At 49.2% G+C, this 17,536-nt stretch overlaps 1 protein-coding gene across 1 annotated transcript; it reads right to left on the reverse strand.

Annotated features, from left to right (window-relative positions):
* Nucleotides 1-910: 910 nt before the first annotated feature.
* Nucleotides 911-2,705, reverse strand: RPL36 (ribosomal protein L36). The gene is made up of 3 exons (XM_041469418.1): nucleotides 2,499-2,705; nucleotides 1,608-1,742; nucleotides 911-1,041 (listed from the first exon to the last, which is right to left on the reverse strand). Exons 1-3 carry the CDS (start codon nucleotides 2,589-2,591, stop codon nucleotides 952-954), a joined length of 318 nt encoding a protein of 105 aa, XP_041325352.1. The 5' UTR covers nucleotides 2,592-2,705; the 3' UTR covers nucleotides 911-951.
* Between the last annotated feature and the right edge of the window lie 14,831 nt (nucleotides 2,706-17,536).

A 17,536-nucleotide genomic window follows, 5' to 3' on the forward strand; every position in this document is an offset into this window, starting at 1 on the left:
GTTATTCCTGATGTGGTAAAAGGCAAGTAGCTCTCAGAATCTCTGTTTAGAAGCCTGGGCTGGGCTGAAAGGACACTGAAATCCTAAGATAGTTCAGCACAGCTAGTACAGTCAGCTGATAAAAGGGACATGGTTCTCTAGGTTCAGTCACCATGTCAATACCACCGGAAAGAACTCCAGGCTAAAGAAGGCAGACCAGCAACATGCTCAGTTTCACCACTCAGCAGCACTGTGCTGCTCCCAGGCCTGCGTCCCTCTGCAACAGCTGTATCATGTTCAGGGAGTGAGAAAAGGAATTAAGTATGTGGACTGTTGTACATCAGTAAATACAGGCTTGGGGGCTGGAGAACTTGAATACTTTGTCTTCCAGTGAACACTAAAAAAAAGTATTTTCTGAGCCAAGAACAGCTCTTATTATCTCAGCAAGGGAGCACTTAGGGGAGAATAAAGAGTCCAGCTACTGAAGTTCAGGGAGCTCTTGCTGACTCCAGCTGTTATGACTTGCTACCACACTGCAGAACACAGGCCTGAACAGAGGGTACAAGGGGAAACACAGGAGCAGGCTAAGCTGCTCATAAGGAATGGGCTGATGTGCCCTGGGGAAGAAGTGCAAAGTAGTTACTATTTTCAACAGCCATTTTTGCCCACTTCCCTCCTACTACTATCTAGGTCTGAAGACAGACTAGGAGGTAGAAGGCATTATTCCAGAGATTTCCACATCCTGAAACTGCACATACTCATAGAGGATTCCCCTCTAGAGTAAGTCACAGCAGCACCAGTATCAGCATCTCCACCTGCAGGTACAATAAACCACTGACCCAAATTCTTGATGGCTGAACTTCTGGACCTTGTCACCATCCCCCAGCAGCACCCACTGAAGTAGGTGTACCAAGAACACTCACTACCATGGTTTTGGGAAAAAGGACTTTATTGTGTTGCAGCCTGTGCAGCTCAATCCTTCTTTGCAGCAGCTTTCCTCATGGCTGCCAGGACATTACTGAGTTCCTCCCGCTTCCTCTTGGCCCGAATGTGAGTGCCGACCTGCAGGGAGAGAGCAGAGCTGTCAGTCTTTACCCAGCACAGACTGGACAGACTGGGAATGGCACAGGTGTCCTTGCCATCACACCTCAAAACCAGGCAGAATGGTAAAGTCCTGGAAAGATGGACTCAACCTCCAGCCAGGAGTTTGCCATCATGTCTCAGTAGTGTCTCAACAGTTATTTGGAGATGAAAGAGGCTGCCTGCAGCTCTCATAATCATTACAACTCAAGGAACCCTATCTGAAGTCTCCTGATTAATGGCACGCAACCTCCATCAGTGCTGCTCTCATTTTCCCCACAGCAGACATGCAAACCATGGAAAAATAGCATGACAAGCCTTAATCCTTGAGCTCAGGGCGTTTTTAGCAAAATACCTTTGCATCCATCTCCTGCCCTCCCACCCAGCCCAAGGAACATTCTCTCCACTCCATCATATTGCACCAGTTACTTCCAAAACAAATGAAAAAAATAAAGGGAATTAATTAAAAAGCCAAATATTCCTGGGAGAGGGCAGAAAACAGAAAACTGACATAGTTTCTGCCATCCATTGTTAGCTGATTGACCCACCCGTTTCTTGATGAACTTCAGAGCACGTTTGTCCTTGGACACTTTCAGCAACTCCATTGCACGTCGCTCATAGGGTGCAAAGCCACAGACTTCCCTGATCATGTCTCGCACAAACTTGGTGTGTTTGGTCAGGCGCTGTGGGGAGGGAGGGAGGTTACTTTGGTCAGCAGGTTACAAGGCACTATGCAGAGGGGACTACAAGAGGGGACTACTCTCAGGTAGGCTTCAAAACCAGCCCATGCTCTTGCCACGTCCTAAGAAAACTTAAATCTGGCAGATCCTGTGGAGCACGTGAGCTTGGCAAAGTGTGCCAGTCTGTCTTCGGGCTCAGGTCCGGATGTGTCACACGCTGGCATTTTTGGAAAAAGCAGGTCCATGAGCTAGCCAATATTTGCACTGCAACACACGTGGGACACCACAGCTACACAGAGCATTTAATAAGAATGAGTAATAGGGCCCAGATGCATCCATGTCCCATAACACGCAGCTATCGGATCTGGATAGCTCCTAGTACAAAAATTCGGGGCAGTTTTGTGGGAGATTGCCTGTTGTTACCGAAAGAAGCAGAATAGGAGAGACTCTAGAAGGCATACAGCTTTCACAGCTACCGGCTGCCCTGCCCGGCCGAGCCCACCGGCCCGCCTGGCCCCGCTCTGTGGAACGCCGCCCGCCCCGCAGTCACGGGCAGCGCCCAGGTTCCGAGCCCTCCCGTCTTCCCACAGCGAAAGCGCAAGCCGCAGCCCCGTGGAACAGGGCCGGAGGCGATGGGCGGCTCTGCGCCGAACACACGAACACAACCGCGCTGCGCACCGGGGGCAGCGGGCTCGTTCGGCCCTCACAGCGGGAGAGGCAGCTCCGGGGCACCGCGCGCCAGCAGAGTCTCATACTCACCCCGCGGCGGCGGCACTGCCGGGGCTTGGACACGTTCTTGGTCACCTTGTAGCCCTTGTTAAGGCCCACGGCCATGGGGTAGCGGATGGCCATGGCTACGGCGCCCGGGCCCGATGGATACGGATGGACACAGACCCACTCTGCCTCACCCGCACCGCAATAATGGCGCCGCACCGGAAAGAACGAACGCGCGCGGGACTCCGGGACGTGGCCATTTCCGGCGGTGGGCGGGGCCGAGGGCGCGAGGGGGAAGTACGAGGGAAAGTGCGTCCTCTGGCGGCACGGCCGGTGTGCTATGAGGGGCTGGGGGATCACCCCGCGGTGGGGTCATTGTGGCTGTGAGGGGACAGCGGGGATGACAGGACGGTCACCCCGCGGTGGGGTCATTGTGGCTGTGAGGGGACAGCGGGGATGACAGGACGGTCACCCCGCGGTGGGGGCATTGTGGCTGTGAGGGGACAGCGGGGATGACAGGACGGTCACCCCGCAGCAGGTGGTCTGACAGAAATGCTGGTTCCCTTCAGCTGCGGCCGGGGCGCTTGCGGTGCCTGCCGTACGGAACCGCACAGCCCCGCACTTACAGAATTTTTCCCCATAAATTATAACTTTGGTATCGCTTGGCCACGATTTGATAACATGTGACAGACAAACCTAAAGGAATAGATTAAACGATTTTGTTGGAATAAAAGATACTGGATTTTCTTACCTCAGAAAGAGAGCTGAAGTGAACATGTGCAACTCAACTGTTTTCTGCTTGCAAAGACAATTAATTTAATTTGTTGAACTGGAAAATATTGACTTGAAATTGAAAATCATGGATTTTGAAACAAATTACAGAACTTTACATCCTGCTGTAGAGCTCGTCTTTGCACGACTGGTTCCTTTCATTCCAGAGCAGCGGTCCCAGCTCACGCACTCGGACTGCTGGACTCTGTCACCCCCTCATGGCACAGATTCCAGCAGTGAGGAATGTTCATGGCTTAGACAGCGGGACAGGTCTGACTCCGATGCCTTTCTCCACAGGAGGGCAGAGTATGAACAGGTGTCTGCAGGGTGGGGGTGACTGTCCTACACAGGCAGAAGGAACTGCCTTTCTGAAATATTTTCTAATGTTTCTGAAAGTCAACAAAGAAAATTTATGAATGCCAGTTTTGTTGTCAATCTGCACCTCTAAAATTAACATGAGGTTGATGTCATGTTTCCTACTGAGAAACTATCACACGGGACAGCTAAAGGTCTCCCGATCCACGAGCTCTGGGTTCCTCACAGGAGGAGCTGTTGCAGCCCTGGGCTGGAGGAGGTGTCACCTCTCCTGTCACCTTTCCTGCCCCTGCCAATGTGCATGGAGCTGCCTTAGGGTGGCTGCTCATTCACCTCTGGATGTGCCGAAGGAGGGCCCTCACCTGCTCTGGCTCTGTGACCTCATCAAATACAGGTGGCCCTAAAATAAACATTTGCCTGGAAGAGGAGGCGGCGGCACCTGCTGCTTCCTTCTGCCTGGTCTGTGAGCACCAACCCACCAGCAGCATCTGCATGGGGCTCTTCCCTCTCACACCCTGACTATTGCTGCCTTCGTCTCAGGACATCTTTTCCATTCATGCAGAAACATATGGATCTATAATTCCCAGACTCCCAGTGGGTTTCTCATAATTTGATCTTTCTACGCTGCACTGGACACCCCTCAAATCCTGCCTTTTTCCCAAGACAAGGGTTCTTGCCTCCTATTGTTGCCTGCACCAAGTCCCTAATAGAAAATCCAGGGTTTCAGTTTCCAGAAGCTTTTGCCCCATTCCATCATTGCTAAATGTCTTCCTCTACATTCCCAGCATTTGCAAATGGTTTGCATCTCTGCTGGATCTTTCTTTGGATTCTGCATTACATCTCTTCACTCTGTGTCTTATTTTTTTCCTAAAGGCATTACAAGTAAAGTGTTACCCATCAGGTGAGCCCGAGGACAGGGGGGGCAGAAAAAAGGTAGAGGAAGCCTTAGGATTTGAGCTGAATCCGAAGCTGGGACTGACTGGTTCTGCTGAGATGGACATGGAGGGCTCAGTGGACCATAAATAGGATGAACATCTGCAGTGTGTCCTGGCTGCTACAGTGATGTCCTGGGCTGCATGGATTCACCTGGCAGGGGCCAGGGAGGGATTGTTCCTTTTACCTGGCACTCATTATATTGCACCAGTCGTGCTGTATTCAGGCCTTGCGAAGCAGGAAAAACTTGAATAAACTGGAATAAGTTTAGAGGAAAGCCATAAAGCTGTCTGGGGCCTGGAGCATGAGGAGCAGTGGAAGGAACGAGCCTTTTACAGCATGGAGAAGTGAGCTGAGGTAGATGTAAAACAGCCACCTGAATTTCTGATTAACCAAGTATAAGAGTGATCCATTCCAATGTTCAGCAAGTACATCAGGAGGCCAGACAGACTGAGTGGAAAATTCTGGATCACGTTTAAATACAAAAATTAAGAATGTGGGGGGTGGAAGCAGCCTCAAAACTACCCAAGAGACATACACAGGCATTGCAAGGACATCAGGAACAGAACTGGAAAAGACAGAGTTCCTCTTGACATCACTGAAGACCAGGGAAAAAGGAAAAAGTGCAGCACCTTACCCTCCCCGTGCTGCTCCAAGTTTATGAAGAGAGAGCCTGTTGAAGGTTAGAATTGTTGTTTTTCTCTCAGGGATTTTTCTCCCATCTGTCGCTAAGAGACAATAACGACTAGTACTTAAGAGATGAAAGAAGTGGCCAAGGTGGGGGGAAAACCAGCAGTGTGCCCTGATGGCCAAAAAGACCAACGGCATCCTGGCCTGTATCAGGAATAGTGTGGCCAGCAGAACCAGGGAGGTCATTCTTCCCCTGTACTCTGCACTGGTGAGGCCAAACCTTGAATGCTGTGTGCAGTACTGGGCCCCTCAGTTTAGGAAGGAAGTTTACATTCTTTAGTGCATCCAGAGAAGGGCAGCGAGGCCAGTGAGGGGCTTGGAGCACAATCCTTATGAGGAACGACTGAGGGAGCTGGGGTTGTTTAGCCTGGAGAAAAGGAGACTCAGAGGTGACCTTATCACTCTCTACAACTTCCTGAAAGGTGGTTGTAGTCAGGTGGGGGTTGGTCTCTTTCTCCAGGCAGCAATTGATGGAACCAGAGGACACAGTCTCAAGCTGCGTCAAGGGAAATATAGGTTGAATATTAGGAAAAAGATTTTCACGGAAAGAGTGACAAAGTTCTGGAATGGTCTGCCTGTGGAGGTGGTGGAGTCACCATCTCTGGATGTGTTTAAAAAAAGACTGGATATGACACTTTGTGCCATGGTTTAGTTGAGGTGTTAGGGCACGGGTTGAACTTGATGATCTTTAAGGTCTCTTGCAACCTAGTCATTCTGGGAATTCTGAATTCTGGGAAAGGTGCAGCTGCACTCTTGTAGCTGAGGGGCCTTTCTTTTGGAAGGGCAGAGCCATCACAAGATTTTGGCTGGGATGTGAGGGGTTTGTTTCAGTTCTTCTCTCTCTCAGTCTTGGGATTGGAGGGAACTGTTAAGCGGTTCCTATTGCTGCCACTGCAGAGTCCAGGCCATTACTGCTTTCTCCTACCACACGTGAGGCTTTTGCTCATACAAGCATCTCTTGCATTAGGACCTTATTGACACCTGCCTCACCTCACAAAGGACCCTCACCATCTACTCGGGTGCCTCGGGACAAACCCTGGGATCCCCGAGCCTGCTCCCCCTCCGAGGGAGCCTCTCCCGCCGCTGTTCGGGAGCCGAGCGGCCACTGCCCGGCGCCGCCGCTTCTCTGCCACTGCTCCGGGCTTTTCACTGCCCTGTAACTCAGCACCCCCGCCTGCCGGGACACCCCTCGGCTCCTGCGACAGCTGCGGAGTTTCTGTTACATTTCATTTGCTACTCCGGAGTCTGCTCGTCCCTGCGGTTCCAGCCACCGCTCCGAGGTTCCCGCTGCAGCCGCTCCCGCCATCCAGCCCGCCCGCCATTGCCGTGTGGGGAGGCGGCCGAGCTCGCGCCACAGCGCCCCCTGCAGCCGCGGGGGAATCATCGCACCTGCCCCGCCCGGCCGGGAGCCACCGGCGCCCCTGGCGGCTGTGCCCGGAACTGCAGCAAAGGGGAAAGTGCCGAGAGAGGCTGGGGCTGTGCTGGGGGCTGGGGCTGGGGCTGTGCTTGGGGCTGGGGCTGTGCTGGGGGCTGGGGCTGGGGCTGTGCTTGGGGCTAGGGCTGTGCTTGGGGCTGGGACTGGGTCTGTGCTTGGGGCTCGCACTCTGTGTGGTCTGTGTGGTTATGTTGTTACTGCTGCTACTGTGGTTGTTTGTTTGCTTTGTTATACATTCTGGTAAATAACTGCTATTCCTTTTCCCATATCTTTGCCTGAAAGCTCCGTAAATTCGAAGTTAAAATATTTTGGAGGGAAGGGGATCATATTTTCCATTCCAAGGGAGGTTCCCACCTTCCTTGGCAGACACCTGTCTTTCAAATCAAGACAGAGCTTTTCTCTGTCTCAAGACAGATGAAGTTTATTTTAGTGTCCTTCTTCTTTTCCAAATACAGAATCAGCACTAGCTATGTTCCGCCTCACAGAGGTGCAGGATGCACAGCTGAATGGTGGTCCCTGGGACAGCACTGTCTTCTGAACCTGAAGCTTATCCTTCTCACTGCAAAGGAATGGATTTTTAAAGCAGAAAAACACACCTGATATAAACTGATTGCCACCTGTCCATTTGACTGCATTCATCTTTCAGCCAGTCCCCTTCATTACACCATGGCCAAAAACCCACCCACACCTTCCAAGATCCACCACCTGCAGCTATGGAAAGGCAGAGCTCCCTTCTCTCCTGCAAGGGGAGCCAGAATTCCCAGAGGGTCACTGTGAAGCCTGTACCCACCAACAAATTGTTGTGTAACATCAGATGAAAGATAGTCTCACAGGATGTGCTCCCATAGCTGGCACAGTGGGGGAGGCCCTTTACCTGTTGTTTCCAAGTATTAACTGAATCATCTCCCCAGAAGGGAGGACAGGCAAGACAGTAGCCTGATACTGCTCCACAGTGCTCCACCTTCCTGTCTTACTCCTTCTTTGCCAAGGCCTTGCAAGATGCAGGTATTTGCATTTGCCAAGATCTATACCTAGTTTTCGGCTAGATGTCTTCCAGTAGGCAGCATGGGTCACCCCATAAGCCAGTAGCCCCAGGGAGGCTGGTAGAGACTGGTCATAGGGAAGGCAGGCAGGAGACAGGCTCAGCCTCATGCATAAACCCAGGCTACCTTAAATTCAGAGGCTACTGTCTTATGTTAATTAACAAAATATGCATAGCAATCAATGTGAAAGAACTTCAGCACCATTCCCATAGGTAGCCAGAGGCTTTCCCTTTGAGCTGAAAGGGTGTTGCTCAATGTCTGGTTTCTTCTGGAAATGCTCCTTCCCCAGTGCATCCTGGCTGTCCTGCTTCAGGCCTCTGGACCTCAAACAGCTGAAAGCCCCACTCACTTCTCAAGGCTCAGGGCTGTGTGGTTCTGCCCTGTGCTTCACATGTCCATGCACAGTCTTTCCCCAAGTGATGAAGCCTCTCTGTCTTCCAGGAAATAATTACTCACAAGAGCAGCCAGCAAAAATCTCTGCATGAGGTTCATCACACATGGCATTTCTGCAGCTGTGGCACTCTCATTCAGGGATTACTCCCATGCAAAACAGAACATGGCTTCGAAAAGAGCATGTGGGGACAGAAATTATATCTCTCTTTACCAGCTAATAAGTGGCTATGGCTGTGAAACACAAAACCTGTGATGATGATGAGCAAGGCCTCTCTTATGGGCACGTAGTGCTGTGGTGGTCCTGCACTTGGGCGCTTGATGGTAATTGCCACTAATGCTCCACTGTGCTCTTTCATTGTCCTGTTTTGGGCAGGAGAGAGCTGGACAAGGGTCTCTTCAGCCTCTGTTGGTGAGATGACAGAGGTGGAGGAGTCCCTGGTGTGTAATAGAACCAGGGAGCAATCGGAGCCAAACTGAGGCTTTGTCTCTATTGAGTAAGAAACGACACAGATTCACCAGAAGGCTGGTTTGCATAGCTCCTCATCTTTACTTCGGATCCTCTCTTTTTATACATTGTTCCGATACAGATAGACCTGGTTGGTCAATTAATCAATACATTTCACCTGATTGGCTAATTAACAAGATGCCTTTCTTATAAACAATCTTTGAGAAAAACAAGAAAACAGAGAGTAGGAAAACAGCACCTGCAGGTTGTTCATAATAATAATCTATCATTGTTTATCTTCAACTCCCTAAAATCTCTCAAGCCGATACTCAGAAAATTTACCTAGTTTTCTCGCTCTCTGACCAAGCTGTCGCATCCACAAGGCTTCTTTGCTTAAACTCCTTGGTAGGGAAATAAAGTTCACCACAGAGTCCTCACTGCTACCTCTTTCAATAAAAACAGCCCTCTTCCACTGGAATGATCCTGCTGCCTTTGGATGCCGTCTCTCTCCCACACAGTGATTGCTGCAGCATGGGGAGCTGCTGCAGCAGTCTCAGCTCAGCCAGGCCAGCTTCTGGCTGCCTTGTGCTGGCCAGCTACTGTGTTCCTCACTGGCTTTCTCAGAGGTTTTGAGCCCTGCTTTGAGGCAGTCAGAGACTCAAACTACTGTCTTTGGTGGTGGTTTATTAGTTAGGTTCAAGCACATTTTTAAACAAAACACTGCCCTGCACATCACATCCTATCGCATCACATCACAGGACAGTTTTCACAGTGGTCCTTGGGTCTTCCAGGTGAAAGAGTTTGAGCCTGACTTTAAAGAAAATGCTCCTGTTAGTAAGTAAACTGAGGTCTAGACAGTCTCCCCCAGAAATATTTGATAACTTGCAAGACTTTGCAGTCAGATCAGAAACCAACAGGCTCTACCACCAAAACCAAAAGAAACAGCAGGCTAAATCCTGCTCCTACATCTGCCACATGCAAGGGCACCAGTAGCTCTGCTCAAGCCATTGTCTCTCTTCTGGAGCAGCACATGTGCATGGGCACAGACACACACAGAGGAGCCATGCAAGTGCCCTCCTGTGAGGAGGAGAAAGGCAGCTGCCCCTGCAGCAGCTCCCTGGTCACCACATATAAAGCCCATGAACAGGGTATTACAGGTGCCTGTATTTCTGATGTTCTGTTTTGTGCAAGGTCTTCTTTTACAGCACATGCACACTGCTAAAGCTGTCATCCCTGTTGCCACAGACAGCAACTGTTCCCAAATCCAGCTGCTCTAGGAAAAACTGGAAAAAAACCCCTTGCCTGTGCCTTGTATCCTCTGCTGAATTATGGTTTCTGACCACCTGGCCAGTCCAACTGCTTGCTCTGCCTGAGCACAGGACCCATCTGCAGCTGCCAGTTCAGGCAGGCTGCTCTTGTCTTCTGAAGGAAAGTATTTAACCCTTCTGGGGCTGCACTGAACCTTACAACAGTGATTTAACACCCTCACCTTTGCTGCCGTGCAACGAAATTCCCTGATTTTGTATCCACTTCTGCAATTATAGATGCCTTAGCTTTGGTCTTCCAAGTTGCTAATCACTTCCAAATTAAAAGTATATCCTTGGATAAAATACATTTATTTTTGTCATTGAGACAAAAAAATAAATTTTGTCATTGCCTTCTCTGAGAGACCCACACAAAAGGAGTTTCCCCTACAGCCACTGGTACAGGGAGTTTTACACTGCTGCTCCCCTGGGCATGGTGCAGTGTGACCATGTGAAACTGACCTTTCCTCCCTGGTGGTCTTGCTGGGGATGGAAATATTTCACCCTTATCAGATGGGAAATGCCATTTACAGACCCACAGATTTCCCTTGGAAGTAGTCACTTTGGACAAATGCAAGTTCCATTTGTATTCCTGATGCCTTTTACAAGGTGGCCAATGCTCTGCAATGGCCAGATGCCATGTAGCTAGGAATGGCTTCTGTGGGGATGAGGCTATACCTCAGTCCCTTGGTGGGCCAGCTGAAAGTCACTGCTGTCAAGGGGGAGCAGGCTGGATGGTGTGGCTGGAGAAGCCAGGGGGCATTGCCCCTTTGGGCAGCACCAGGAGGCTGGATGAACTCTGCCCAACTATCACTCTGTACCAGTGGGGTCCTGGGCTGTCCAGCCATAAAGAGCTTCCAGAGAGAGGCAAGAGCACAAACTGACATCTCAGTGGAGCCTGTGAGGACCTCAGATTTCAGACAAATGTTTGAAGCTGGTCCTCATTTCTAGCTCAGTGTGTTCTTGGCCCCCACCATACCTCTCCCTGACCCAGTTGTTGGGTACAGCCTGGTTTTTGGTAGCAAGGGGTGGGGGGTTAGGGTGCGGGACAGGGGTGGCTTCTGTGACAGGCTGCTAGAAGCTTCACCATGTCTGACAGAGCCAATCTCTGATGGCTCTGAAGATGGACATGCTGCTGGCCCAATTACAGATGTTGGTAACACCTCTGTGACAATGTATTTAAGAAGAAAATCAACACAGCACACACACAGCTTTTTCCAGGACAGCGAAGCACCGCCACTGGGGCCATCCCTGGTGTAGCATGTAGCAATGCTGCCGTACCTGCTGCCATCTTGGTGCAGCCTGCGGTGAGCCTTGCCCGCCTGGCCACTCCTAGCCAGCTGTGCCATGGGCAGAAGGGCAGGGGCGGTGGCGGCTTCCCCTTCCCAGTGCCCTGCATGGGGACAGGCATTGCATGGTGCCAGCGCCGCAGCAGCCACCACTGCCGTGCAATGGTGGCAGAAGCATGACAAGTAATTCCCCATGTGGAACCTAGACAAGATCAACTTCTCAGCACTGTGGGATCCTGCAGGGATCTTTGAATTAGTAAAACTTGTTGACAATGGTACCTACAAGCAGTAGGTACCATTGTCTTCTTCTAGTCAGAGAACAGGAGGAAGCGAGGACTTGTGAGGGAAAACAACAAGACAGCACCAAGATCAGTGGTAAAGGAAGAGGGGGAAGAAGTGTTCCAAGTATCAGAGCCAAGATTCCTCTGCAAGCTGTAGTGAGGACTGTAGTTAAACAAACTCTCCCCTTGAATGGACATGTCCATGGGGGATGAAGAAAGCCACTTGCAGCCCATGGGAAAAGTGCCCACATCGGAGCGGGTGGATGCCAGAGAAAGCCATGATCCAGTGGGAGACCTGAATAGAGAGAGGGGCCCCAGCTTCCAGAGACAGAGAGAGAGAGACCTCTTGCTTCCAAACTAAAGCAACCTATCCTTAGGGGACTGCACCCCTAACGGATGAGTGACCTGCGCTGCCACAGTTTTGGGATGACTGCCCATGGAAGGGACCCCATGGCATAGCAGAAAAAAACCTCCTCTCCCTGAATGAACAGATCTCGAGTGATGAACTGACCAAAACCCCCACACCCCGTCTCCCTGTGCTGTTGGTGGGAAGGAGGGAGGGTCTGGGGGAAAAAAGTGGTTTAAGCACTTGCTTTACTTCTCATTATTCTCCTCTGACTCTGTTAATAATAAATTTAATTTGTACTTTTAAATTTAAACCTGTTTTGCCCTTAGAGTGTTTTTCTCCTAGTCTTTATCTCAGCTCATGAGCCCTTCATTAATTTTTTCCCTCTCCTTTGCCCAACTGTAGCAGGAGAGGGTAAGCGAATTACTCGTGTGGGTGCCTGCCGTTTGGCCAGTGTCAAACCATGACACCCAGGCATGGTGCTCTGGGCCCCGGCGGGAGCACTCCTCCAGGCCCAGCATGCAGCTCTTGGCTGTGCAGGAACAGGGCACAGGAGAAGGAGTTGCCAGCACGAGCCTTTGGGGAACCTGACTGTGAAGGGGAGGTTGGAGGGGAAGATGGGTTGAGATGCTCAGTCTGCAGCATAGACAAGAGACATGGGCAGCAGTCACAGCCAGTGAAGGGGACAATTGCTGCAAACTGCTGTTGCCTACACAGGTGGATTCACATAGGTGCTGCAGAGGAAGGAGGCATATCTGCAGAGGCAGAGTGCCTGTGTGAAGGATCCTCCACCATTCTGGCACAAGCTTTGCTGCAGCCTCGAGGTGACCTGGGCTTATTTACCTGAGCAGCCCCAGGTGCTTCTTGTAAGAGAAGCTGTTTGGACACTGTGTGTCCAGGCTGAGTCCCGTGAGCAATAGCACATCTCTTACCCACCCCAAGAGGGCCTTGAGTGGTGGAGGCGAGAAGAACTCCTCTTCATTCTCCAGTGACACCATTCCAGAGGAGCAGCTGGGTGCGAGCTGGCTCTCAGCTGTGCTATTTGCTTGTACCATATGCCACCTGGCAGCTACAAAGGAGTTTTCATGACTGAGCTCATGACACAACATGGCTAACAAAAGCTTAGAACTCTAACATTTCTTCTTCTTGTTTGAGTGGATGGATTACCTTCCTGTGGTTTATCCTTGCAGACTAGGAGCATCTGCAGAGTCCGGGGCATACCTGTAACCTTCTGCAGGGCAGGCAGCAGCCACTGGTCACTGAGGTACTCAAGCCAAAGGAAGTCAGAAAAGCAGCAAGAATGATGCAAAGGTTGAGGAAGATGGGGGAACTGCAAAGGGGAGGTCCTTCCTAGAGTGAGTTCATTCAGACAAAGACTCACCAATGGGTCAAGGACTGCAGGGACAACCTGGCAAGACTGTTTCCTGGAAAGATAAGAGTAATGGGGGTATCTATCTTCCAATAAGGTGTTGGTCCTTCCGTGTGTATATATCCCAATAGCAGAGTCCCGTAGAAAGCAAATGTTGCTATTTATTTTACATGAGAAGGTATTTTTTACAAGAAATAAAAGGAAAATTGGTCATGAATTGGCTGGTGTGGCCAGGGTGCTCCCTGTCATTGACACCAAAGGAGAAATGTGTAGGGTGAGGAGAAAACTAGATGAAAAAGTAAACTAAATTCAAGAGATTTATGTAACAGAGCAAAAGTAAAGGGCTCAGTAGTCACAGTGCCCATGGGTGGCCCACAGAAGTATGGCTTCTTCACACAGAATTTTCTCCTTCTGTGAGTCCTAGTTATGAAGCCAAATATATCCTGAGGCTGGCTGAGCACTGGAAGGTGCCCAGGCACTACACTGGAAGGACTCCCAGCTCCTTGCCAGATGTAAGGTGAAGGTATTCTCCCTGCTGGCCTCAGGCCAGTCCTCCAGACCCTGCCACAGGGTGGGATGGCCCCTGAACCAGAACAGCCAGAGATGGTACCATCCAAACATATTTGCTTAGCAGAGGTAGAGAGGGAAAATAGTGATTTATGTTCTTCAACATGCAAACTTGCCAGGCTTGAGCAGATCTGATCTTCTGCTCCTCCAGGCCCGGTCAGACCAGCCCAATACTGGCACAGATGAGAAGATGCACACTTCTAGCCACTTGCACTATGACTCCTGCAAGTGAAGGCTCATCTACACAATGCCCACCATGCACCACTGACTTAACTCTTTATTGCTTTTTAAGTTAAATCGTCAGTATAAACTGTCAATGGCCTCCCTGGCCATGTAGCCTCAAACTGATCTCTCTGCCTTCCTCCATTCTGAGACCATTTAAGTGTCTGCAGTTTTCTAGCATTCCCACTCCAAACATGTTATAAAAATGCAAACCCAAGCAACAGCTGCATCATGGTTTATCAGCTGCTTCCTTATTACCCAGCAAATATCAGATTAATTCCATGTTTAAAGCTGAGTATGAGTCTCACATGTCAGACAGGTGTTTTCAGGTAGACTGTTCTCCAAGATAACTGCCAAACTGGTGCAAGACCTCAAGCAGTCCTTAAGGATGTGGCCACATGTGCCATGGGGGTTGCACACAACTGCACTGGGCTGGGGATCATCTCTGTTAATGGTGTGAATAAATCCCCAGATGATCATTTATGATGGGAGTATCACAGATCTGTCCACACTAATGTGAGAGACAGAGGTGGACACCATGCCTGTGAAACTGGGGCAATATTTCCTGGTATATTGAAGGAGAACTGGCCTGGTCTCCTTGGCACACAGGAAGGACTGTCAGTGAATCCATGCCACTTGTCGGTTCTCTACAGTTTGGGAAACCCAACATTTTGAACACAGCAGTTGTTTTTCTGGATTCCATGGGGCTATGCCTTTTGCACTTGAAGAAGCTCAGAGGTTCAGTCAGAACAGGCCCAGCCTTAAATTCCTGCATTTGGGCAGATTATCCACCAATGGAGGATATCCACCCAGCCCCCGAGCAATGGCTCTGATCTTTCCAGAGCACAATTTTCTGCATGCCAGCCTGTCACACCGCACTACATAGGGCCATGCTGAAGCTGATCTGATCTTTTTTGTACATTCATAATTTTTCCCAACAGTATAAAACAAATTAAATCCTTCAAATCTATGCTATTCTCATACTCAGAACTGGGGTTTAACAGTGTAGAAGAAGCCTGCAAATATCACCATCAAATAAAAGCTTTTCCTCATTTGCTGTAGCTCCTGCCCATTTACTCCATCCAAGCAAATCTCTTTCATGGCTGCCCAAAACTTATGATTCTTGCTCCTGCCCATCTACATGCATTCTCATGGAAAAGAAAGAAGTGATGTGATGCTGCTAGCCTTCAAAATTCAGTACAGGGCACAGGCTGCAGGAGAGTGGGGTAGGGCATGGTCTTTCCTGACTGTACCAAACTCAAGACAGCAAATGGCTTCCTACTGTAGGTTCATGGTTAGCTGGGGCTGTTCTTTAGGGACATGCAGCTCCAACACAAGTGTTAACTGAGGCAGTACTCGAGCACTTCGCTGTTGTCCCCAGCTGTGGACTGGAAAAACATTTTCCAATGAGACAGATATATTGAAAGCCCCTAAAAGGGCTCTGAAGAAATGTGTTTCCTGGGCTGTCGGGGTCCTCTCCGGCTAGCTATAGACCCTGGCCCATACGATATTTCATAGAAGAAGGTAAAAGACTAGAGAAGCGCTCTCCTCCACGTGGGAAATGTTGTCCTTTATTCCAAGACACACATCAGGCAGACAAACCCATGGGAAGACGTCCCTGGCCATGGCAAGCAGTTAGAACAAGAAGAGCTTTAAGGTCCCTTCCAATCAAACCCAAATCAGTCTGTGATTCTGTTATTCTGTGACGTGAAAGCCAGGTTCAAAGAGCTACTTCATGAAACTCCAAACATACAGACATTAACTGAAAAATCTCCATGGTCATCTTAGTTTTGTGGCAAGATCATTATAAAGCTTAATGAATTATCCTTTGTAAAATACTTCGAGATCTTGGGTGGAGCACACTTTGGAGTAGCAGAAAGCATTCTGTGGCAGTCATATTTTCTGAAAAATCACTTCGCCCAGGATTTTTCTCCTGGGAAGCTGAGAAGCCTCAGAGAAAAAGGAAAACAATATTATCTCATTTGCTTCTCCCGTGTTTTGATGCTTTGGAATGTGGTTGGAGATTGTTTATCCAACAGGTGGTTGTTTCATTGGTTTCATGTGAATTGTTTTGACTCAATGGCCAATCAGGGTCAAGCTGTGTCGAGGCTCTGGAGAGAGTCACAACTTTTTCATTAATGTCTTTTAGCCTTCTGTAAGTATCCTTTCTGTATTCTTTAATATAGTTTAGTATAGTTTAGTTTAGTATTCTTTAATATAATATAGTATCATAGAATAATAAATTAGCCTTCTAAGAACATGGAGTCAGATGCATCATTCCTCCCTTCATCTGGGAGCCCCGCAAATAAAATAGCATTCCTTTCATCTCCTTGATTAATCATGTAATATATCCAAGAGAGACTGATCCCATGCACATATCTCATTATCTCCCTAGGTCTGTCTTCTTCCTTCTCACATATGTTTTACTTTGCAAACTTAACCTTTGACAGAACCTCTGGCTTAAGTAATCAGCACTCCCAAACACATGTAGCATGTTACAGTGCATGATGGGATAAGGAGATAATTCTCTTTCAAAGTGGAACCAAAGGTTTCTACTTTTACCTTTCTACACTAAAAACTGAACTACAGTGGGAGCTGGTTTGTTTGTTTAATAGCATAAGACTGAACTATTTTTCTCCAGTGAGACCATGACAAAGGCTGAGCCAGCCTGGAAGACATGAAGAACAGACAGGTTACTGCAGCTGCTGGAGGAAAATATGTAAATAACACTATGGTGGTGGGCACCTAGCCAGCTGCAGTTGGGCCGTGGATACGAAAATTAAGCACCAAATGGTTGTCTTGAAAAAAACCCTGGGTTTGTTTTCTTTAGCAGATGAGTGCCAGGCTTCATATAATAACAATGCAGGGGTGTGAGCATTGCATGCTCCCCTCCCACAGCTCCACCAGCATAGCAATGATTTAAGTGATTCTTGGAGCAGAGCTGGGATTGCTTCTGGCTGATAATGTGAGCTTTTTGAACTCAGAGGAACTGCATTCAGAGCCAGCCCCTCCCTCCTTCACTGTCGTCTCCACACTGCCAAATGGCTAAATGATGAGCGGCTGGCACATGAAATGAGGGAACCTGAACTCCACAGGTTGCTGAGAATTTGGGCTACCCTGACAGTTGGATCCTTGGAAGAATCTAACGAGAATAAAATCCAGCTCTGTTGTGAAAGACAAAACTCACAGTGTTAGACATTATTGGCCCAATATTTCATTAAAAGTGATGTGAATAATCCCTTCCTTGACTTTAGAATAATGTTACTATTTATCTCTTTAAACAGCAGCTGCTCTGCACAAGGCACACCCATGGTCTGGCTCCAAAGGCTGCCACAATCTGGAAGGAAGCAGTGGCATTTTTCTACCTGGCCAGCTCATCTGTTTTCAGTGGTGCTTTCATGGTATTCAGCTGCCAAGAAATCTGTTTTCCTGTAAGTTTGGAAGAATTTCTGAATCCTGGGGAGCCAGTGGGAGTGAGACACAGTAGGTGATGATACCCTGAAGGCTGGTGTATCCCACCATACACCTCCTCCTGTACCTGGGGAAGACTGTGAATGACCTGTACTACAAGAAGCCACTCTGTGGCTCCTGGGTTACAGACAGGGCTCTTTTTAGCATGTGCTATGCCTTAGTTTGAAAAATAGGTGTCTGCCAAGGAAGGCGAGAACCTCCCTTGGGAT

The sequence above is a fragment of the Pyrgilauda ruficollis genome, unplaced genomic scaffold, assembly GCF_017590135.1.
Source record: "Pyrgilauda ruficollis isolate IOZ18807 unplaced genomic scaffold, ASM1759013v1 scaffold232, whole genome shotgun sequence".
In the NCBI taxonomy this organism is placed as follows: Eukaryota; Metazoa; Chordata; class Aves; order Passeriformes; family Passeridae; genus Pyrgilauda; species Pyrgilauda ruficollis.